The sequence below is a fragment of the Armigeres subalbatus genome, chromosome 3, assembly GCF_024139115.2.
Source record: "Armigeres subalbatus isolate Guangzhou_Male chromosome 3, GZ_Asu_2, whole genome shotgun sequence".
In the NCBI taxonomy this organism is placed as follows: domain Eukaryota; kingdom Metazoa; phylum Arthropoda; class Insecta; order Diptera; family Culicidae; genus Armigeres; species Armigeres subalbatus.
In genome coordinates this window covers 72,427,392-72,451,364 of record NC_085141.1, presented here as the reverse complement: position 1 = coordinate 72,451,364, position 23,973 = coordinate 72,427,392, and the positions used below count along the sequence as shown (strand labels likewise).

Here is a 23,973-nt window from a genome sequence, read left to right as displayed (position 1 = left end):
AATTTAGAACTACAATAATGCATGTTGAAACAAACTGAAATTTTGGTTTGAAACAACTTAACAAAACAGCTAGATTCAACCTTCATGCTTTTATAAATACAAACAACTTTTGTTTAAAAACAAATTGTTTTTATAGTTTGAAAATCAACCAACATTTTGGTTGTTTCAAACTAAGCTGGTTTTTCTCCGTGTTTGGAGAATTAAACTTAAAAGTGACAGTTCGAAAATTAAAAAGCACCCCGTTATAAGAATGGCTGGTGCTACCCAGCAATTCCAATATGACATCGATGGAAAATGTTTCGATATTCTGTCAAAAGCTGAGAGAGAGAAGACAGCTCGCTTTATTTACGTTCATCCCTGTTCATCCTAATGTCACCGCGATCCAGTCACTGCGAACCGCAAACGTAAACACTGCGATGCAACTTCAAATGGTCGTAACCAGAATTATTTATTTGGCAATTTATGTTCGCAACTTTTCTTACATCTGCTACAGTGAATTGAACCCGTAATTATCCAAGTGAATGATCCCGTATTATGAGAAATCGGGTTTGTTCCACGTTGGGAAGTTCATAACCATTAAAATTAGCTAATTCGAACAAGTTTTTATTGGAGTGAAAAATGTTGCTTCCGACGTTATGAAATGTTACTTTGATTTGTTGAGTTTCCACGTTTTCGAAACAAATAAAGAAGAAGAAGACATAGTAAATAAACGATCTGTCAGTGAGCTGGCTTCTCTCTCTCAGGTCAAAAGTAATCTTGCTCTGCGAGCAGGGTTATTTGATAATTATTGAAATGTCACTTTTAAGTTTAATTTCAGTTTAATTATCCAATTGAGACAGATCCTAACATAATTATTTATCTGCATATTTCGCGTAAGGAATAAAGTGAAAACACTACATATTTACGGATTTGGTGTATTTTTGTTCGTTGCGATCTTTAATTTAATATGTGCTTTCGACACCACTCTCTCTTGTAAAAACAGGTAAAAACGGTAAACAATACAAATTTTTACAAATACCACCACAATTTATAATACACGCTAATCTGAAACAACCCAGTGGCCGGGTCATTTGTACCCGGATTTTTTCGACGTTAGCAGTTGTCAAAATCTGGGTATGTCAACAAAATGGATATGAGTCAGCCGAACCCGAAATTTGGGTAAACGAGGACTTAAACATTTTCGGATATATCAACATGGCGTCGACCAGCGTCAAAGTCGCATGTTGGAATTAATGTTGGGGTTTTTAGCGGAATGCGGCAAGAAACAGGTAAGAATAGTTGAATTTATCATGGCGGAGCATTGTCGGCCCAGCCGACAAATGTGTTGCGTTGGGGAAATCGTTTTATTTAACATTTTTTACACAACAATAATTTTTTGGAGCGAAAAAAGCTGAGTACCGGTTACCCAGATTTTTTCGCTTGTACTGTTACCCAGATTTGAGTTCAAGTACCCGAACCCAAATTAGAGTATTGTCTATGCGAGTCATCGCTGGAACGTCGCTGAGCCGTCGCGTCGCTCAACCAGCGAGCGCTTTCCAGTTTGGTGCTGCGGCGACGCATTAAATTTGCCTGCGTCGCTGGAGCACTTACTGGAAAGGGTCACCAGCGACCAGCGACGTTTCAGTCGAGCGACGTAGTTGAGACAAGTTCATACATGTTCTTGATTTCATCTGTATCGACAATAACCACGGTTTTACTGAATCTGGGTGACTTTGACATAATTCTGGGTAGGTTCAGGTTAGCGTGTAGTATATGAGCATTTTGACATTGGAGTATAAATTTATGCGCCAAAAAAGAGGGTACTGTCATGGTCCAATGCACCGAATGAACTCAATGACGTTTGAGACGGGCGCTGTTTACTAAAAATGAACACTTGCATGAACTCGATGAATGAAAAAGTATTCATTCCTAGTAAACAGCGCCCGTCTCAAACGTCAATGATGAACTCGGTGCATTGGACCATACTTGCCAAACTCCATACACTGAAATTCGAAACTATCCAAAATCAAGTGTGAAACTACCCAAGTAACACCAAGCATTACAATATTGCACATATATCAATCACAAATCGGCATGCTAAATGCTTATTGCATTAGATCTGTTTTAACGATGTGTTGTTGCATTTATTTATCAACTGTCAGACAACGATACTCTAAATCAGCAGTACGAATGCAGCGATGCATTACTGGTGCTTTATTTCAACATGCCAAAGTAATGAACCATTAATTCGATCTTATAATTGCCCTTTTCCACTTTAAGTCAACTTTTAGTGCTGTGTTTTTTACATGCATATATAGCTTCATGGTTACTTGGGTATTGTACGTTGAATTGAGGACTGGACCCGACGGTTTGAAATCGCCGGTCCATCTAATCGACGTTGAAATAGGCGAATTTGAGTAAAGCTCATCGATCATTTCGACATCTGGTGGTCGTCACAAGAACCACGAAAAAAGTGTCGTTGGCCAAAAAAGTGCATTGGCAGCATACGGAGGGAGTACGGTTTTCGCGTTTTCTGATTAATCCAATCATTTATGAAAGCTGAAATAGTCGCAAATTGGAAGAAAATTTTGTTTTCTTTGGGATGAGCTTCCATCCGGTGTGTGCTTGCATATGATTTTTCCGATTAAACAGCACATCTCTTGCAGTGCCTCCACCGCACAATCTTGGTTATGAATTCCCGGATTTTTAATTCGCGGCTTATTTGGGTGGGATTTGTTATCAACAGCTGCAACAAGACTTTAAAAAGCCATTACCAGTGGAAAACATGAGACTATATACCAAAAAGTGAAGTAAATTTGATTGAGAAAATTTGATTTTGAATGTAAATAATCGCTTCTGACGACTTTTCTCCCAAACTCTCGCAGCGCACTCTACCACTGGATCCTTCTCGAATTCGCCTATTGTCGGTCGATGAAAGAGTGAGAGAGCTACACGGCATGCCCTTTGAATTGACACTTTCTATTCACTGCTCGCATCGGCGTAAAGCATATGGAAGATCCTTGCACTGTTCCCGCACTTTCATCGCTGTTTGTTTTGATTAATTTTGACAGCTGTCCCACGTGCTTTTGCTGCCGACTCTGAGCTCGGCTGGGCGTCGCGACGTGTCGAAGGGTAGAGTACGAAGGTTTTGCAAGTGAAAAAATTTGCAAGAAAGTTTGAAATATTTATAAACAGTTTCGATAGACGGAAAATGTGATCTACTGAGATTTAAATACATATTGCACATGCATTGTGCCAGGTATTATGCATTTACAATTACATAGCTTCATTTCAAACAATAATCAAAATATTTGTAATAGCATCTGCATTAGTCGAATGCAAGGACATTCTCCCTAGATTTGAACGGTGATTTGAAACAACCCAAGGCAAAATTTCGTTGGAATCCATCCTTCGACTAAATCCACAATACTCAAAATTGAGAAATCTGCCAACACTCCCATTTTGGATACACATTTTGGATACACTGCAGCTATATATAGCATTTACCACATAACGGCTATATGAATTCGCATAGCATATATGTGGAAACACACATAACCATTATTACCTAATAACCTTTGTGGATTCTCCTATAGCGGGTGGTTATTATAGATAGTAGAATCTATAGATAGTAGAATCTATAGATGAGCGAAAGCATGGCTGAGTTGATTTTTTTGACCGTGCACACGCGCATATGACGTCACAGCCCTTAACATTTACATTGAAATCGTGACGTCATGCTCGTTTGGAGACACGTTTGACAGTTCGTTTGGAGACAGAGGATTTATCTTCGCTCATCTATATATTCCACTATCTATAGTAGAATCTATAGATGAGCGAAAGCATGGCTGAGTCGATTTTTTTGCCCGTGCACACGCGCATATGACGTCACAGCCCTTAACGATTCCATTGAAATCGTGACGTCATGCCCGTTTGGAGACACGTTTGACAGTTCGTTTGGAGACAGAGGATTTATCTTCGCTCATCTACACCCAAAAAAATCTGCACGTTCTTTCCACCTGAAAAAATACGTAGATTTTTTCCACCTGAAATTCACGTAACTTTTACCTGATTTTCCGATAGAACTTTCATTCTACGTGAAAATCAGGAAAGTTCTACCTGAGTTTTGGATAGAATTCACCGGACACGTAAGTTTCACCTGAATTTTCTGAAGCATTTGAAGCTACGTGTGCACGTAAAATGTAAATGAAAATTCAGGTGGAAACAACGTTTAGATTATTTGGAGTGTATATATTCCACTATCTATAGTGGTTATTAACGCACACATAAAATTTATTTGGAAATTTCTTTAGATTTTTGCCATTAAAAATGTGTGGATTTTTATTAGTGTATATTTTTATTTTGGTTGTTGAGTGATTTATACTTAATTACGAAGTTTACCCCCAACACTTTCCACTGAGTTATTTTATTTATATGTAAGTATCCAAAATTAAGTTTTGGCACTTAACATGGTTTTGGCTGAAAATTTGCTTACAACCATATTAACCGACGCTCAATTTCCCGGATAAAAATGTACTACCCAAGTAACCATGAAGCTATATATGCATGTAAAAAACACAGCACTAAAAGTTGACTTAAAGTGGAAAAGGGCAATTATAAGATCGAATTAATGGTTCATTACTTTGGCATGTTGAAATAAAGCACCAGTAATGCATCGCTGCATTCGTACTGCTGATTTACACGTAAAAAAAAGTAATTATTATATTCATTCAATTTGATTCATATTTCTCATAACCTGTACAAATATAAATTTCATTAGATGAGCAATAGCCTTCATAATATATTTGCATGCAATTTATTTAGTGTGTTTATGTATTGTATTTCATTCCGCAATGAAAAGTATAAGTTTAGCTTTATGGCAAAAAAGTATATAGTTTAACTTATACTTTCAATTAGTAATGGAATTGAAAACGAACATGGCGATTTCAAGATGTGAGCTGGATGCCGCGCTAATTTTGGTAACTATACCTTGTGATTTGTATAATATAATTCAATATCTACTAGCTATTAATCCTGATGTTTTTTATACTTTTTTATTACAGAGAAACTTTACGGATGTACTCTAGTTTTCCGGTCGATTTACTTAATTATATCCCTTTATGAGCATAAAAAGGTATGGCAATAAGATTTATTAGGATTAAAATTACAATGATACAAATTCCTTTTTTCCAGTACACATTTTTTCTAATGTCCCGTGATCACATCACGGTGATTATGTTGCTTCTATGGACATCAACCCCAGCGGAACTTTTTTCTCTACCAATCCTGTTGCCTGAATGAGACTGAATCGGAGCGGAATCGAACTGCCGAAATCAAATTGTCAACGGAATTGAACGGTAGCAGCATGACACGACAAGTAGCAGTGGCGTCAGAGCTCTCCGATTGAGCCTGGTGCAATCACATTAGCAAAGCAGAGATCCGATGGTGACTGTGTTCAATAGCAACAGCATAATCCCTGGTGAACTATTCTGCTCTGACGATGACGGGTGGTTCGACGGGTGGCGCGCCTCCCTTTTCGTCGGAGTATTGACCGTCAGCAGAAGGATAATTTCAGGCTCCAACGTTAACTCCGGCTACGATCACGACAAAATTAACCTGGACAATGTGATATGAGCAGTTTGCCAGCAGTTAAATGTCTGAAAATCAAACATGCAAGGTACAGAGCAAAGACACAAACAAAATAAAAATAAAAAGCTTGTATTATATCAAATCTCACCTCGTCTTACGACTTCTTTTTTAATGTAAAGAAAATAAGGTGTATGAACCATTGAATCATAATAATGAAAAGTATAAACAAACCTAATTGTTTTATTATTATTTACTTATGAAGTTTATTCCACAATCGTACGGATGTCATTTTTTCATTTAATATTAGGTGTTCGCGAATGACATGATATGTATTAATATAATGTTATGATTATCTTATGACATGCCACATAACCTTCATTGTGAAACGGTATATAATTTATGAAGAAAATGCAATGGCAAAAATGTATGTGTTTTGCCAAATATATTCGTTATGAAGATTTTTTTTCGTGTAGAGTATCGTTGTCTGACAGTTGATAGATAAATGCAACAACACATCGTTAAAACAGATCTAATGCAATTAGCATTTAGCATGCCGATTTGTGATTGATATATGTGCAATTTTGTAATGCTTGGTGTTACTTGGGTATTGGTTCAAGTGTGTAAACAATTTAATTACCATACAATGTACGGTATACAATAGGATATATTGTTTCTTGATGGTTGCACAGATTGTATCCAGACTGAGGATACAATACATCAACATATTTCACTAATGTAACAAGACTTGCAATTGTTTTTTAAAAAATTTCGTACATAAGATTCATACATTGATAACTTTTGAAACGTGTCTTTACATTGCATATAAACTATATAACAATATTTTCCTCAAAGCGGCAAATATGCATTTTTCCCTTTAAATTGCATTGTTGAACAGTAAAGCTGTCACAACTGAGAAATCAAAAATCGTATTGTTTTACTATACAAATACAATATAATCCATTGTATTTTGAACAGTTTTGTTCGGATATTTCAACAATATATTAACCATACACTCTATTGTGTGACGAAAAAAATGTATGGAAAAATCTAAGATTTTGTATAGTTACGATACTTAACAACCCGTACATTCTATTGCGAAATCTTCATTTACATTTGAGTAAATGGTTCATAACAATGCATTCTAATGTATTTCTATGGTTTCATTTACAATACAATCAATTGCCAATTTAATGTTATTAATAGTAGTGTTACAATAAATTGTATTGTTATTCTACTGTATTTTTTATTCGGGTTGTTTTATGAAGCTACGAACTTAAATTTCAACTTAAATTGATTATTGTGTGAAAATTTAGGCAAAATGGAACGAAATGCAAAGTTCCGAGGAAGGTACTTTACTACGGGTGAGTTACAATTAGTTTCTTATCAATATATAAAAACCCAGATTAATCCACCTAGCGGTGATGGTGCCTTCCTCGTTCGTTCAAAAGGTTTGGAAAAATCTCAAATAACACCAATATGTGGATTGGTCTTATTTTTCATATTTGTTTATAGGCCTAAAAAAATTCTCGCCGAACGCAATTTGTTGCAAACAAATCGGATGAGCATAAGAGCAAAAAATGGCATTTTATTTAGTAGTTTTAAAATTAGTATTTTCGCCATAACTTTTGACCCAATTGTACGATCCGGCCAAGTTTCTATAGGAAACAATGGGACAAGATTCTGCGTCGAATAAAATCTGTTGCGAGCGACCTGAGAAGCACACATATTGCACATCAATCACAGTAACTTATATATGACCGGATTCCGTCACAATATGGTTACTGCAACCAGATTTGTTGAAATTGTGTTGCTTGGGGAATAGATGAAGTATAAGTGCTAAGAAAGTGAGCTAGACTTTTTTGAACTCTTTTTCACAATAAATAGTAATTTGACCATAACATCTAAGCCCATAGTCCAATCTGGCTAATTTTCAATAAGAAAATATGAGACATTCTGCGTCGAATGCAAATGCGAGCAAATCGGTTGAGGAAAAGTGCCTGAAAAATGAGTGACATTTTTTACGCGATTTTTTCATAAAAAAACCCAGATTAATCCACCTAGCGGTGATGGTGCCTTTCTCGTTCGTTCAAAAGGTTTGGAAAAATCTAAAATAACTCCAATATGTGGATTGGTCTTATTTTTCATATTTGTTTATATGCATAAAAAAATTCTCGCCAAACGCAATTTGTTGCAAACAAATCGGATTAGCATAAGAGCAAAAAATGACATTTTATTTTGTGGTTTTAAAATTAGTATTTTCGCCATAACTTTTGACCCAAATGTACGATCCGTCCAAGTTTCTATAGGAAACAATGGGACAAGATTCTGCGTCGAATGCAATCTGTTGCGAGCGACCTGAGAAGCACACATATTGTACATCAATCACAGTAACTTATATATGACCGGATTCAGTCACTATATGGTTACTGCAACCAGATTTGTTGAACTTGTGTTGCTTGGGGAGTAGATGAAGTCTAAGTGCTAAAAAAGTGAGCTAGACTTTTTTTTAACTCTTTTTCACAATAAATAGTAATTTGACCAGAGCATCTAAGCCCATAGTCTGATCTGGACAATTTTCAATAAGAAAATATGAGACATTCTGCGTCGAATGAAATTTAATGCGAGCTAATCGGTTGAGGAAGAGTGCATGAAAAATAAGTGACATTTTTTTAGCGATTTTTCCATAAAAAATGGTATAATTTTCGATCCCATAGTCCGATATGGCCAATTTTCAATAGGAAACAACGGGACAGGATTCTACGTCGAATGCAACTTGTTGTGAGCAAATCGGTTTAGGATAAGTGCCTGAAAAATGAGTGACATTTTTTACGCTATTTTTTCGTATGAATTTGTATTTTGGCCATAACTCTCGATCCCATAGTCCGATCTGGCCAATTTAAAATAGGAAACAATGGGACAGGATTTTGCGTCGAATGCAACTTGTTGCGAGCAAATCGGTTGAGGATAAGTGCCCGAAAAATGAGTGACATTTTTTACGCGATTTTTTCGTATGAATTTGTACTTTGGCCATAACTTTCGATCCCATAGTTCGATTTGGCCAATTTCAAATAGGAAACAATGGGACAGGATTCTGCGTCGAATGCAACTTGTTGCGAGAAAAACGGTTGAGGATAAGTGCCCGAAAAATGAGTGACATTTTTTACGCGATTTTTTTGTATGAATTTGTATTTTGGCCATAATTCTCGATCCCATAGTCCGATCTAGCCAATTTCAAATAGGAAACAATGGGACAGGATTCTGCGTCGAATGCAACTTGTTGCGAGCAAATCGGTTGAGGATAAGTGCCCGAAAAATGAGTGACATTTTTTACGCGATTTTTTCGTATGATTTTGTATTTTGGCCATAACTCTCGATCTCATAGTCCGATCTGGCCAATTTCAAATAGGAAACAATGGGACAGGATTCTGCGTCGAATGCAATTGGTTGCGAGCAAATCGGTTGAGGATAAGTGCCCGAAAAATGAGTGACATTTTTTGAGTAGTTTTGCGCACACACACACACACATACACACACACACACATACACACACACACACACACACACACACACACAGACATCACCTCAATTCGTCGAACTGAGTCGATTGGTATACCCAAGTAACCATGAAGCTATATATGCATGTAAAAAACACAGCACTAAAAGTTGACTTAAAGTGGAAAAGGGCAATTATAAGATCGAATTAATGGTTCATTACTTTGGCATGTTGAAATAAAGCACCAGTAATGCATCGCTGCATTCGTACTGCTGATTTAGAGTATCGTTGTCTGACAGTTGATAGATAAATGCAACAACACATCGTTAAAACAGATCTAATGCAATTAGCATTTAGCATGCCGATTTGTGATTGATATATGTGCAATTTTGTAATGCTTGGTGTTACTTGGGTATAACACTATGGGTCTCCGGGCCTTCTATAAAAAGTTTGTTTTTGGAGCGATCATATAGCCTTTACCGTATACTTAGTATACGAGAAAGGCAAAAATGGTATAATTTTCGATCCCATAGTCCGATATGGCCAATTTTCAATAGGAAACAACGAGACAGGATTCTACGTCGAATGCAACTTGTTGTGAGCAAATCGATTGAGGATAAGTGCCCGGAAAATGAGTGACATTTTTTACGCGATTTTTTCGTATGAATTTGTATTTTGGCCATAACTTTCGATCCCATAGTTCGATCTGGCCAATTTCAAATAGGAAATAATGGGACAGGATTCTGCGTCGAATGCAATTTGTTGCGAGCAAATCGGTTGAGGCTAAGTGCCCGAAAAATGAGTGACATTTTTTACGCGATTTTTTCGTATGAATTTGTATTTTGGCCATAACTTCTGATCCCATAGTTCGATCTGGTCAATTTCAAATAGGAAACAATGGGACAGGATTCTGCGTCGAATGCAACTTGTTGCGAGCAAATCGGTTGAGGATAAGTGCCCTGAAAATGAGTGACATTTTTTTACGCGATGTTTTCGTATGAATTTGTATTTTGGCCATAACTTCTGATCCCATGATCCGATCTGACCAATTTCACATAGGAAACAATGAGACAGGATTCTGCGTCGAATGCAATTTGCTGCGAGCAAATCGGTTGAGGATAAGTGCCCGAAAAATGAGTGACATTTTTTACGCGATTTTTTCGTATGAATTTGTATTTTGGCCATAACTTCTGATCCCATAGTCCGATCTGACCAATTTCAAATAGGAAACAATGAGACAGGATTCTGCGTCGAATGCAATTTGTTGCGAGCAAATCGGTTGAGGATAAGTGCCCGAAAAATGAGTGACATTTTTTACGAGATTTTTTCGTATGAATTTGTATTTTGGCCATAACTTCTGATCCCATAGTCCGATCTGACCAATTTCAAATAGGAAACAATGGGACAGGATTCTGCGTCGAATGCAACTTGTTGCGAGCAAATCGGTTGAGGATAAGTGCCCGAAAAATGAGTGACATATTTTACGCGATTTTTTCGTATGAATTTGTATTTTGGCCATAACTTCTGATCCCATAGTCCGATCTGGCCAATTTCAAATAGGAAACAATGGGACAGGATTCTGCGTCGAATGCAACTTGTTGCGAGCAAATCGGTTGAGGATAAGTGCCCGAAAAATGAGTGACATTTTTTGAGTAGTTTTGCGCACACACACACACACACACACATACACACACACACACACACACACACACACACACAGACATCACCTCGATTCGTCGAGCTGAGTCGATTGGTTTATAACACTATGGGTCTCCGGGCCTTCTATAAAAAGTTTGTTTTTGGAGCGATCATATAGCCTTTACCGTATACTTAGTATACGAGAAAGGCAAAAACTTATTTATTCTGTGTACAGTTTTAGGAAGGAATAATGATTTTACCGGCAATCACCAAGAAATCACCTCGGAAACTACCTCTCTGATTTTATCACATATCCCGCAAGGTAAGTACGACGTTATAAGAACTAATTTTTTCATGTAAATACCTGATATCCCAGTTAAACTATTGCTAATTAATGTTTGCGGTGATGGGATCTAACCTCAAACCACAAAGTCTCCTGCATTCAGTGGCGTAGCCAAATTTACCTCCAATTTCCTTCATGGCTCTTTTTATGAGTAATTCAGCAAATTTTCTTTTTTTTTGCAGATTCCAAACGTTGTTTCCATCAAATTTCTGATCATGACAGCAGAGGACACGGCATACATTCCGCAGGATCATTAAAGTCATTCATAATCAAAATGTTATTACTATGTATGTTTTTCTATTTTTAATATAGTCTGAATAAAAAAATTATAAACATGATGATATTTATAGATTTTAGTATACGAAACAAATCCTCATTCCGCCTAAAATTTGGTACCGTGATAACCCGATTTTCAGTCATTTTCACTCAGAGTCGACTCATTGACTATAAGTAAAAATCACTCAACCAAAGTTTTATTAAAATAACTCAAAATTCAGTACTTAGTGAATAACTCAATTTTGAGTGGTTGCACTTTGCTGTCAAGTTGAGTGAAAAAGACTCAATTTTGAGTTGTTTCCGTTCTCCTTGTATGAAAAAAAATCCGTTGCAACATGTCCCCCCTCTGGGGTGAGACCCTAATTCTCGCTTAACTTTTCAAAAGGTCCTAAGTAACATTTTTTTCATGAATTAATTTGAGTACTGCAATCAAAAGCTTTCATGTTTTCCTGTTGTTTACGCTATTCAAATTAAATCATGAAAAAAATGTTACTTAGGTCCTTTTGAAAAGTTAAGCGAGAATTGATATCAAACCAGGGATACACGCCAGTTTCAAAACACTCAGAGACTGAGTGAAATTGTTTTTTTCTCACGGAATTCTTACTCATTTTTCGTTAAAAGTGGAACTACTCAAATTTTGAGTAGTTCCACTTTTTACGAAAATTGAGTAACTTTTCCGTGGGAAAAAAAAGAGACGGCAATAAAATTTCACTCAATCTCTGAGTGTTTTTGCATGAAGATGCAACAAACTTGCAAAGGATCTTGCATACAGTGTTGCTGTACATTTTATCATTCAAGAAGATTATATTATAATCAAAGGTGTAATAATATGCAATGCTATTTTAAGCAAAATACAATGAGGCTTTACTCTACATTTAATATATTGTGATAGAGAGTTTATTTTTCTTGGAGAAGCATGATGAAACTAATAAAGCAAAAATAAGTGGAATTGTTTGATAACAGTACCAAAAAAAAAAAAAAAACGTTTTAGCACCACTGCCCCGATGTACACATCGAACCAAAACTAACGTAAATCCGATGAATAACACGCTTAAAATAGACACATCAGCATGCGTTTTGACAGCTCGTTCCTGTGCAAGTTGCTTGCAGGTTGTCTGCAATGCTAATTTTCGTTGCAAATTGCAATATATTGCAGGGGTATAGCAAAAGTCAAAATCCTCAAAATCACCGTACACGGTTAGAAAAAAGTACCTAATTTTACCGTGCAGATTTCGACGAGATTGTACATTCGTCGAACAAATCCAATTGCCTACCCCGAAACGATGTGTGCATCGTTCATGAATGATCCCTCAAGGTGACAGAGATTAGTAGCAAACTGTCATAAACATAAAAAGCATTTTAAGCGTCTTTTTGTCGGGTGAAGGTAGCTTTTAATTTACCGGTGGAAAATAAATAGTGAACATAGTGTTTATTACAGTGAAATCAATAAAGATGTCCAGCCTCGACGATCAATACAACACTTTCATGGAGGAGCTGGAGCAAAAACCGGATATTCGCCAGCTTGGTTTTCATCACGACGACGACGACGATGACGATCCGATGCGAGACGTAAGAGCGATGGCGGAAGCTGACCGTCGGAACAATCGTCGGATGAAAAATCCAGTGGCCCTAGCTGGCGGCTCTCGTACAATGGAAAACATGGAACCAGATGAGCGAATGGATACCAATCTTGATGCACCCATCTCGGAGTTGAATCCGAATGATATGAACCGGAAGGTGCTGGCAATGCGAAGCGGCGAGATGGATATCACATTGGAACCGGAGAAGGCCCTTGTTTATACTTGCTTCAATACTACCTACGACAGGGCGTCACTGAATCGCGCGGATGTTTGGCATCAGATTATGGTGCATCACGACGGGAAGTATCAGAAAGAGGAGATATTGGAAGCACTGTTTACGGTGATCAGCACGGATGATTTCTACCCGGTGGCCTATCGGCAACATACGAACATCGATTACTTTTTAGTACGGTTGTGCAGCAAAGCGCTAGTAAAGTTGTTCGATAAAAATTTGAAATTACCAATGCCGGGCTCGTCGGATCCACTGAAGCTTACGGTCAAATTGAATATTGCCAAGTATATGCAGGGACAGCTATTTCCGAATGGAAAGATCTTTTCGGCAGTGGCTGAACGGTGCGACAATGCCGGGCTGTATGGCTTCTCAAACATGTTGAATTTAGATAATTTCCGGAACCACGGCGATTTCGAGGAACTTTGCGTATTTTTGGGAAACCGCGCTCATCTGGAGTTGGTTTGCAGCTCCATTAATCGATTGGACGAAGTGCGCGCCAAGATCAATGCGATCAAACTAACAAACAACAGTATTGCGCATATTTCACCACTAGTAGCGATTAAAGATCTACCCATCCAAACGCTAGATTTGCGTTTCAACCGGATTAAGCATCCGGCTTCTTTGAGACCACTGAAAGGTTGCAGCATCAACGAGCTATATATTGAAGGAAATGGGATTGTCGATGTTCCTGGGTATATGGATGTACTGAAGGAATATTTCCCAAACATGATAAAAATCGTAAGTATTATTTTTCTGATTTTTGTGCTGAGTGGGAAAAAATTGAAGAGATTTTCTTCCTTTTATATATTTTTTTATTTGTAAATACAGCGTTCTACCATTTAAAATATTCGACTATTATTAAAGTCTGACTGATGATAAAATGAGTGATAAATCGACTATTTAGAACAAAATAATTAGTGGAAAGAAAAATATTGAATTGGATATAGTCAACGTTAATTTTTGTTTGCCATAAATTACTTGAATTTTTTTTCACTATATAGGGGTGATGACGGCTTTGGCAGGTTTTGTTCTATTATTGGCAGGGGGTTTTTTTATGACTGATTATGCTCAAATTTGGCCCAAACATTCTTTGCATATCAAAGAATATTGTGGCCAAATTTCATAAAATTCGGACGACAAAAACCCCCCTGCCAATAATAGAACAAAACCTGCCAAAGCCGTCTGTTCCCCTACCCCGAAATCACGTAATAACTCGAATCGCATTTATGTATATTTCAGGACAGTACATTCCTTGGAGCCAAACCTAGGAAGCAACAGAAAGTAGTGGCAGCTGCAAACCGCGTTGGTGGCGATGACGAAGTAGAAGTCACATCCACTGCTGGGGAAGTGTTTGCCTGTTTGAACGGAGTGGTTCGCAATGCGAGTGACTTTAAAAAGTACAAATTCAACACTAAATGGCATCAGGTGATTGTTTCGCACGATGGTCGCTACGATAAAGGCGAAATTTTGGACAACCTTTTCACCATGTTGGATAGCTACGACTTTTATCCGTGCTACTACAAAACCTACTCCAAGCAGGACGAGTTTTTCGTCATCAATTGCTACGAAGCTCTAGCACATTTGGTGCAGTCCAAGCTGGCGGTCAAAATCAAGAGCAGCAACGAATACATTTCTATTGTACTCAAAATGGATATGGCGGAATTCAAAGACGGACAGGTCGTGGTGGAGGAGAAATTGAACTTTGCACTTCAGGATCGATTTAATGATCGATGTCTTGATTTGTGTAACTTCCAACAGCATTTGGACCGAATTAAGTTCGTAGATTTCAGCGTCAAGAGCACCCGCACGCTGTCGTCGATTCTCACTTTAGCTGCACGGAAGTTTGGGGTTGCCTGCTTGATTCTTCGTCTGCGCAACAACAAAATTCGAACGCTGGAAGCATTGTCATCGTTGATTTCCTACCCGAAATTAATTGCACTCGATTTGCGGTTCAATGATGTAAGTACATTAACTTATTTAGACAACTTGTACACATAAAATGAAATTGTTTAGGAAAATTGTCGGCATCGGTCTGCCATAAAGCAATTGAAGAACAGTTGCCCCTTGCTGCAACGGCATCGTTTGCACCCTGATCTGAATTTATCATTTTCGGTACATATTTTCGAGCCAGGAAGCACAGAGCGCCCGGTTGTCGGATCACACGTGTAGATACAGTGCTGGCGATTGCCGTGGAAGTTGCACTTGCAAAAGTAGCACGCCTGTAATAGGAAAATATGGTGAACAAGTTGTTAAATTAAAAATTTATCATTCACTTACATGATTAACTACTTCATGTGGCGTACATGGTAGAGTAGTTTCGTTGAATAGCTTTTCAATGTCCGAGGGAATAGTTGTGGAATCATCAGCTGAAATTGAGGAACTGCTCAGTCAGAACGATACAATTTATTGCGTTTTGAAATCTACCTTCGGTAGCTGATGTGGCCAACGTTACTATCAATAGAAGCGACAAGTAGTTCATCTTCCGAATCAATCTCAACTGATATCAACTACGAAATTCGACCTGGTCTTCGCAAATTATTTCGATCGACGTAGATACTTCGTTTTGTTTACTCAACTGCTTCTGGCACCTTTGGGGTTTGTTTGTTTTAGTGCTTTTCGTACATAGCATAGTCAGTAGCATTTGTTTTTCGTCATCTAACTTTTTTTTTGTACTTTTATGAAGTGCCGGTACAATAAAACGATTCGATTGAGCGCTCCATGTTAACGCGTAGTAGCGTTTCTTGAGTACCTATCTAAATTTAATTTTATAAAAACATTTCAATTATTGTGTGGGTTCTTCAAATATAAGCAGTCCGTTTAGATCTAAACACATGGCATTCGAATAACCTTTAAATTATCATATGAATCAGTTTAACTAAGCACTTAAGACAGTCTGAATTGCAGAAGTTTTTATTGCTTTTGTGGAGAAAATTAGGGAGGTATAATTATGATTAGGGATACGACACCTTATCTACTCTGCGCATTATGTGTAATCGATAAAGTCGAAACAAACGCAGTAACATGCGCACCTGCGCCTGCCCGGACAATCGCACATGACGCATTCCACGCAGAATGACACATAAATAACGAAATTTTAACATGATCGTCTTTAATTGGGATGAAATTTTGCACATATCTTCGGCACAGCAGACTGATCATTTTCCACTAATTTAAAAAAAAATCGACCCTCGAGTAATTTAGAAATAGGTCGAATGTGTAATATCTGTCGTCGGCGAAGCCAAATAGCTGGACGGACCTATTGAAAATTGTACCACTGGTGTTAATCCCTACCTTCGTATTACCCATTCCAATGCGATGTTGAAGCAGACATGAAAGCCCATCACCTTGCCGTAACCCTCTGCGCGTTTCGAAGGGACTCGAGAATGCCCCTGAAACTCGAAATACGCACATCACCCGATCCATCGTCGCTTTGATCAACCGTGTCAGTTTATCCGGAAATCCGTGTTCGTGCATTAGCTGCCATAGCTGGTCCCGATAGATTGTATCATTTGCGGCTTTGAAATCGATGAATAGATGATGTGTGGGCACGTTGTATTCGCGGCATTTCTGCAGAACTTGGTGAATGGCGAACACCTGGTCCGTGGTGCAGCGTTCGCCCATAAAACCCGCCTGGTACTGCCCCACGAACTTCCTTGCAATTGGTGCTAGTCGACGGCATATAATTTGGGAGAGTACCTTGTAGGCGTAATGTGATTGCGCGGTAGTTGCTACAATCCAGCGTATCGTCCATTTTGTAGATGGGACACACGACACCATCCACTCCTGCGGCAAAACCTCCTCCTCCCAAATCTTGGTAATGAACCAGTGCAGAGCTCTAGCCAGTGCCTCACCACCGTGTTTAAATAGCTCTCCTGGTAGTTGGTCAACCCCAGGGGCTTTGTTGTTCTTCAGCCGGCCAATCTCCTCCTGGATTTCCTGGAGATCCGGAGCCGGTAAAATTATGTCCTGCGCGCGTTCTCCCAGGTCCAACACCATACCGCCACCTTCGTCTGCCACATCGCCATTCAGGTGTTCTTCGTAGTGCTGCCGCTATCTTTGGATCACCTCACGCTCGTTCGTAAGAAGGTTCCCGTTTATGTCCTTACACATATCAGGCTGTGGCACGTGGCCCTTACGTGAACGGTTCAACTTCTCATAGAACTTTTGTGTGTTATTAGCGCGGTACAGTCGCTCCGTCTCTCCACGGTCTCGATCTTCCCTGCTGGCGCTTTTTTCTCCGGAAAATCGAGTTTTGTCTGTTCCGCGCCCGTTTATATCGTGCCTCGTTCGCCCTCATGCGGTGTTGCAGCTATCTCGCCCATGCTGCATTCTGTAACCGTTCGCAAAATCGTATGAGGTTTTCGATAACTTTGGTGGCTTGTACCGCCACTCTCACGTGTGAGAGACCACCAGTCTGTTGATTTGCTCGACTTTCTTGAGATAATACCTCAGGGGAAATCCTCGAACGGTTGCTGGCTGAATCTTCCAAACCACTTGCCAAACCAACGGAAACCCAAACTCGCTCTGCTTATCCCTTATTGCTCCTCGTACTAACTAAGCTCGCTCAACCCAATATTCACTGACCGAAGAGGAATTGAAGTCTGAAATAACCAATCTACCAACGGAATGACTGAAACGCACTAGAACAGTGTGTTCTAAAACGGAAATGCTACAAATAAACTCAATTGGCATCAATATCTTCTAATTCAACTTTTATTTATAAGTACTTTATTCGGGTTGGACGGAAAACTAAATGGGCTTATGCTAACCTGGGAAACTATTCATGGCCATGATTATAATGTTTCCACGTACCTGCACAGGATTTTCGTAGCGATGGCGGGATTCCGGCGGGTGCCGAAGACCGAATGCTTTCCGGCGGGGTGCCGAAGACGGATGGTTTTCCGGCGGGGTGCCGAAGACGCCGACTTTTCCGGCTATGTGCCGAAAATGGGGAACTTTCCAGCGGGGTGCCGAAGACGCTGAACTGTCCTACGGGATCGATGACGATTCGTTCGACCGTGCTGGTGACGTCGGTGTCTCCGTAGCGTCGAGTTACCGGCGGCTTGCCAGTGGGCGATCGCTGCTTCACAAGATGGCGGTGTGAGCTCGTGCGCAAAATTAAAGGTGCGGAGGGAGTGGCGGCTGGACGGAAGACTTCCTATTTTCGATCCTCGAGAGCGTCCGGAATACCGTTCCCTCGAGCTAGTAGCCCACTTTCTCTTGCAACCCGGCTTTACGTACCTTTCCGATTCACCGGGCGAGGACTAAAAGGAAGCTACTAACTCTTTGTTCAGGTTCCGTCCAGCGTACGATAATTAGAGACGTACCGGGACCGTGCTCTCGGAACCTGACCACCGGGGGTTGTAGCGTACGGGTGGTCCTGCGACAGTTTTTGGCGACTGTCGGGCCAGTTTCGCTCGACTGACTGGCGAACTTCACTCCTCTCCGTTTAGCTACCTCGAAAGGCGGGCTTTAGCGGACACACGAGCTAGAATGGTCGCTCTGCGAACCACAACGAAAATCTGACGGGAACCCCGAATTGACTCCGCTGGTCGCTTTCAAATTTCCAGCCCGTACAAAAAAAGCGCCTATGCGCTGGAAGTCCAACGCGAATGGCGAATGTTAGTCAAAAACTAATTAAAATCTATTTACACGAATTACCTATTTTTGCCTTTCTCGTATACAAAGTATACCTAAAGGCTATATGCTCGCTCCAAAAACAAACTTTTTATAGAAGGCTCGGAGCCCATAGTGTTAAATATCAATCAACTCAGCTCCACGAGTTGAGGCGATGTCTGTGTGTGTGTGCGCACCAAAAGAGCAAAAAGTCTAGCTCACTTTTTTGTACTTACCCTACCCTTTCTTCGCAACAGGTTGCATTCGACGCAGTTTCCTATTGAAAATTGGCCGGATCGGCCAATGGGCTTGGAAGTTAAAAAAGTCTAGCTCACTTTTAGTGCACTAACCCTCAACCGATTTCCTCGCAACAGGTTGCATTCTACGCATAATCTTGTCTCATTGTTTCCTATTGAAAATTGGCCGGATCGGACGATGTGCTCAGAAGTAATGCCCAAAATACTATTTTTTTTATCGCACGAGAAAGGCATCATCACCGCTATGTAGATTAATTTGTTTTTTTTTTCAAATAAGGCCGGTACAAATATTAAATTTATTTTATGTCCGACAGCTTTTGGAAAACACGAGGGGGGGGGGGGGAATAAAAAAAATAACAAGGAGTCGAAAAAAAGTCAAAAATGGGAATAATTGCATGAAAAATTTAGAATTTCAATGGAAATTGATAGCAAAGAATGTTTAGAGAAATCGAAGAATATGAATATTTGTAATATATTTATGCAGTAATGACCTTAGCACAAACTTTATATTATTTAAAAAAAATACTGGAACTTATGTATTTCCTTAGAAATTTTCGTTTTGGGAAAGTTTTTGCTGATAGACTCTAAACTGTTGAATCCATAACACCAACATTTTTAAAGTACGGCTGGCTAGAATTATAATCTTTTGTTTAAGTTAAGTATGAAGCTCAAATTGGCTGTGTGTTGTCTGAACATGGATGTTGTATGAAGGTTTGGAATTGCAGACTTCCCGGACTATACGGTATTGATAGGTGAAATCTGAAGTAGAATCGGTGAAGCACGTCATATCATGCTCACGTTCCAAAAGTTATTGAAATGCCATGCTACTTGTTAGCGGCATTGATACGGCCTCGGATGAACCCGTAGAGAGAATGCAATAGACGTTGAACTTACTCATTCAAGAATTATGCGTGGATCAGCTACGGAAGTTTCTGTATAGTCGTAAGGAGGCCATTTCGGCTCATGTACGGCGATTGCTGCCTGGGCGCTTCCCAATCCTTACATGATCCCGCTGTGCACCTCGCCTTCTTGTTCCCGTCGGATCGTTGTCGAAAACCATTTTCACCGGATTATTTTCCGACATTCTGGCTACGTGCCCGGCCCATCGCAGTCTTTCGATTTTCGCGGTGTGAACGACGTAGAGAACTATCGGTCTAATAAGTGTTTTGTAGATAGCCTTCCTATCATGTAATTCGTCTTCGACGTGTTGATGACTAGCCCAATCCGTTGAGCTTCTGTTTTCAGTCTGATGTAGACTTCCTCCATCCTCTCAAAGTTACGTGTCATGATATCAATGTCGTCGGCGAAATCAAATAACTGGACGGATCTCGTGGAAATCGTACCACTCGTGTCAATCCCTACCTTCGTATTACTCCCTTCAAAGCTATGTTGAATAGCAGACACGAAGGATCATCACCTTGCCGTAACCCTCTGCGAGTTTTGAAGGGGCTCGAGAATGCCCCTGAAACTCGAACTACGCACATCACCCGATCCATCGTCGCCTTGATCAACCGTATCAGTTTATCCGGCCGTTTTCGTGCATTAGCTGCCATAGCTGGTCCCGATCGATTGTATCATATGCGGCTTTGAAGTCGATAAATAGATGATGTGTGGGAACGTTGTATTCGCGGCATTTCTGCAATACCTGACGTACGGCGAACAACTGGTCTGTGGTAAAGCGTTCGCCCATAAAACCCGCCTGATACTGCCCCACGAACTCCCTTGCAATTGGTGTTAGTCGACAGCATAACATTTGGGAGAGTACCTTGTAGGCGCCGTTCAGCAAAGGATTGCGCAGTAGTTCACAGTCACAGTCCAGCTTATCGCCCTTTTTGTAGATGGGACACACGACATCTTCCCTCCACTCCTGCGGCAGAGCCTCATCCTCCCAAATCTTGGTAATCACCCAGTGCAGCGCTCTGGTCAGTGCCTCCCCACCGTGTTTAAACAGTTGGTTAAATAGTTGGTCAACTCCTAGGGCTTTGTTGTTTTTCAGCCGGCCGATCTCCTCCTGGATTTCCTGGAGATTCGAATCCGGATTTCGCATGTCCTGTGCGCGTGCTCCTAGGTTCGTTACCATACCGCCTCCGTTGTCTGTCATATCGCCATTCAGGTGCTCTTCGTAGTGCTGCCGCCACCTTTGGATCACCTCACGCTCGTTTGTAAAAAGGTTCCCGTTTATGTCCTTACACATATCGGGCTGTGGCACGTGGCCCTTACGTGAACGGTTCAACTTTTCATAGAACTTTCGTGCGTTATTAGCGCGGTACAGTTCTTCCGTCTCTTCACGGTCTCGATCTTCCTGCTGGCGCTTTTTCCTCCGGAAAATCGAGTTTTGTCTGTTCCGCACCCGTTTGTATCGTGCCTCGTTCGCCCTCGTGCGGTGTTGCAGCAATCTCGCCCATGCTGCATTCTTCTCCTCAACTAACTGCTCACATTCGCCGTCATACCAGTCATTTCTCTGATCCGGGGCCACCGTGCCTAGTGCAGCGGTTGCGGTTACCGTTGAGTTGGAGTTTGTTGAGTGGGAGCATACGACCAGGTCATTCAGTTTACTTTACTTGGTAGAGCGCTGTGGCGTTAGTAGAACAGTATCATCATCTCGTTCGATTGCTCTATGGAGTAGACTGCTAGAGAGGTCCATGATTTGGTCGACTAGGATGGGAAATATCAACAAAGGTATAATAAATGCACCCTTGTCTCACTCTTGTAGTCACTCACGATTCCGTGGTTAATAAGTACCAAATGGAAAGGCTCTTGAAATTAAATGACCTGCTCCAGCATGATGCAAAGCGTGACAGAATAGTTCTCACATGATCGTCCGAGGCGGAATCCTGCCTGCTGCCGTCGGAGAATTGTCAACCTTTCTCTATATCTGAATTAGGAGAGGTTGTCGTAACTTGAAGAAGTTGTTGTAAGTTGTCGAGCCAACGTTTTAGCTGATCAGCTGGATCGATGAGTGACCGACAAGTCGCGTCTTTATCTATCATCCACGGATTTGTCCTTGCTCCATTCAGGCGTCGTGAAGTATCGAAGAGGAAATGAATATCGCCGGTTGTTGCGGGTTTCCTACCATCGTCGGCCGGGGAGTCCTCATGCGCCCGCTTCTCATGTCTGCAGGCAGCAGCATTTGACTTACTTCCCAGACCAGATTTTAGTTGGCAGGACTAGTATTTAGTTCCTCTGGAAATGGATCAGCTGAAAACGGAGACGATACCTTCTTGAGTCCGTAATAAACGCAGCGCTGACATCGCTTTTAACTATCATCTTCTAATTGGCGACAACGCATTGCTCGGATTCAGCGATGTCAGGAGAGGCTCGGGCGACAAATCAAAATAGACCGTCCAGAAGGTCCAGCTGTGAAAACTTGAGTGAGCTGCTCACTCAGCGAAAAGAATGTATTACAGATGTAACCCGACGGAAAATTGAGGAGCGTTGAGAAGGAAACGGTGAGGAAAGTGAAGAATCATAGAAATAAAGTAGAGTCCGTCAACGGTATGTATTCCTTTGGGAGTTTGGCGCTTCTGTAGACAGAACAGGCGGGCATGGGTGGACTTCCTGACCGTGACCGTTCGAGTGTACCACTCGATCTTGAAACCTGTTGAGTATAGAGGCAAATATATCGCAGATGATTTTTAAAATTTACAATTCAGACGACCATTCAGCTGGATTTCGTGTGCCGAGCAACATAAAAGCCATCAAATTCCGATAACAATATGTAGATGTTCAAGAACATTGGTGGAAATGGGTGAGCCACATATTTCAAGGGAGCTTAGACGGAATCTGTAAGCAAGAGTCCCCTTAATATGCGTTACATGATAGGATATAGAATATTTATGCCGATTGATATATATGCTGTTATTTTCATTTGAAATACTCTTGGTGACAAATGTATGGTCTTTAAATGACATATTCCGTACCAAGATAAAAACAGTGATGCACATGTTGAAAATTTAAAAAAAAATCAAATCGCCAAAATTTTTTTTTTCGCCCCCTCGATATTTTTGAAAAATTGAAGGGGGGGGTGACATAAAACAAATTTAATATTTGTATCGGCCTAATTCCTCTGGCAAATGGATTAGAATCACGTAATCGTCAGGCGCACTGACGGAAAATAAGCTGTATCTGAAAGACACCCAAAGATTCCTCTTACATCATTTCACTTTTAAAACCACTGTTCTCAATTTTCTACCTTCGTCAAACTTTGAAGATGCACACGTTGCACTTTGAAAGTAATATTCACAAAACTCGGAACTGAAAAACCGCGATACTTCTACTCCTCTTGTGCGAGCGAAAATGAACAAGCTTAAGGGTTCTATCCTTCAGGAAACCTTGAAGGACAATTGTTTATTATTCCCAGATTTTCAAATGGCGATAGCAGTTTGGCGCCTTCCTAGATTTAAGCAAATGGTTTAAAACGAGATCTATACTTTCAGGAGCCATTGCTGTACGCACTGAAGCAGTATACCACTTTGTTTAGCCGAGACGCAAACCGTACGAAACATTTCACCTCCCAAGACAGTCAAGTAGTCAGGCACAGACTACTCGTATTTTGGTCTCGCTTTGGACTTTAAATTGTCAAGCCGACTAAACGAGTTCTAGCATTATTTTGCTTAAAAAGATAAAAACGTCTAAAGCTTTTGAATTTCTTTTAAATTTAATTCAAAATATCCGTCCAACGTTACAATTCTTCTCTTCCACTAACTGCTCACATTCGCCGTCATACCAGTCGTTTTTCTGATCCGGGGGCACCGTGCCAAGTGCAGCGGTTGCGGTGCTACCAATGGCGGATCGAATATCTCTCGAGCCATCTTCAGGAGACGCTGCGCCTAGCTGCTCTTCCGTTGGGAGTGCCACTTCCAGTTGCTGCGCGTATCCTTGGGCTAGTCTACCGTCTTGTAGCCGCCCAATGTTAAGCCGCGGCGTCCGACTTCGACGCGTGTTGTACACCGTCGAGAGTTTTGAGCGCA

The 23,973-nt window shown here is 40.4% G+C and overlaps 2 protein-coding genes across 4 annotated transcripts in view; one reads left to right on the top strand and one right to left on the bottom strand.

The window, feature by feature from the left end:
* Window positions 1–12,558: 12,558 nt before the first annotated feature.
* Window positions 12,559–23,973, top strand: part of LOC134226637 (nuclear RNA export factor 2-like) — a 37,643-nt gene continuing 26,228 nt past the window's right edge. For 2 of the 3 annotated variants that reach the window (XM_062707530.1, XM_062707528.1), the window contains exons 1-2: window positions 12,651–13,868; window positions 14,370–15,089. In XM_062707530.1, coding sequence (XP_062563514.1) covers window positions 12,771–13,868; window positions 14,370–15,089 — 1,818 coding nt within the window. In that variant the 5' untranslated portion in view covers window positions 12,651–12,770. Of the gene's footprint in view, window positions 13,869–14,369; window positions 15,090–23,973 lie in introns of all 3 variants that reach the window. The other variant, XM_062707529.1, reaches the window with a different exon arrangement.
* Window positions 15,130–15,862, bottom strand: LOC134227536 (uncharacterized). Its single transcript, XM_062709101.1, has 3 exons — window positions 15,555–15,862; window positions 15,408–15,496; window positions 15,130–15,349 (listed from the first exon to the last, which is right to left on the bottom strand). Exons 1-3 carry the CDS (start codon window positions 15,607–15,609, stop codon window positions 15,140–15,142), a joined length of 354 nt encoding a protein of 117 aa, XP_062565085.1. The 5' UTR covers window positions 15,610–15,862; the 3' UTR covers window positions 15,130–15,139.

Bases quoted from the DNA above. Each gene is read 5' to 3' on its own strand.
- LOC134227536 (XM_062709101.1), bottom strand. From the start codon at position 15,609: ATGAACTACTTGTCGCTTCTATTGATAGTAACGTTGGCCACATCAGCT. The intron at 15,497-15,554 runs GTAGATTTCAAA...CCTCAATTTCAG, and splicing joins GGCCACATCAGCTACCGAAG to CTGATGATTCCACAACTATT. The intron at 15,350-15,407 runs GTAAGTGAATGA...TTCCTATTACAG, and splicing joins CACATGAAGTAGTTAATCAT to GCGTGCTACTTTTGCAAGTG.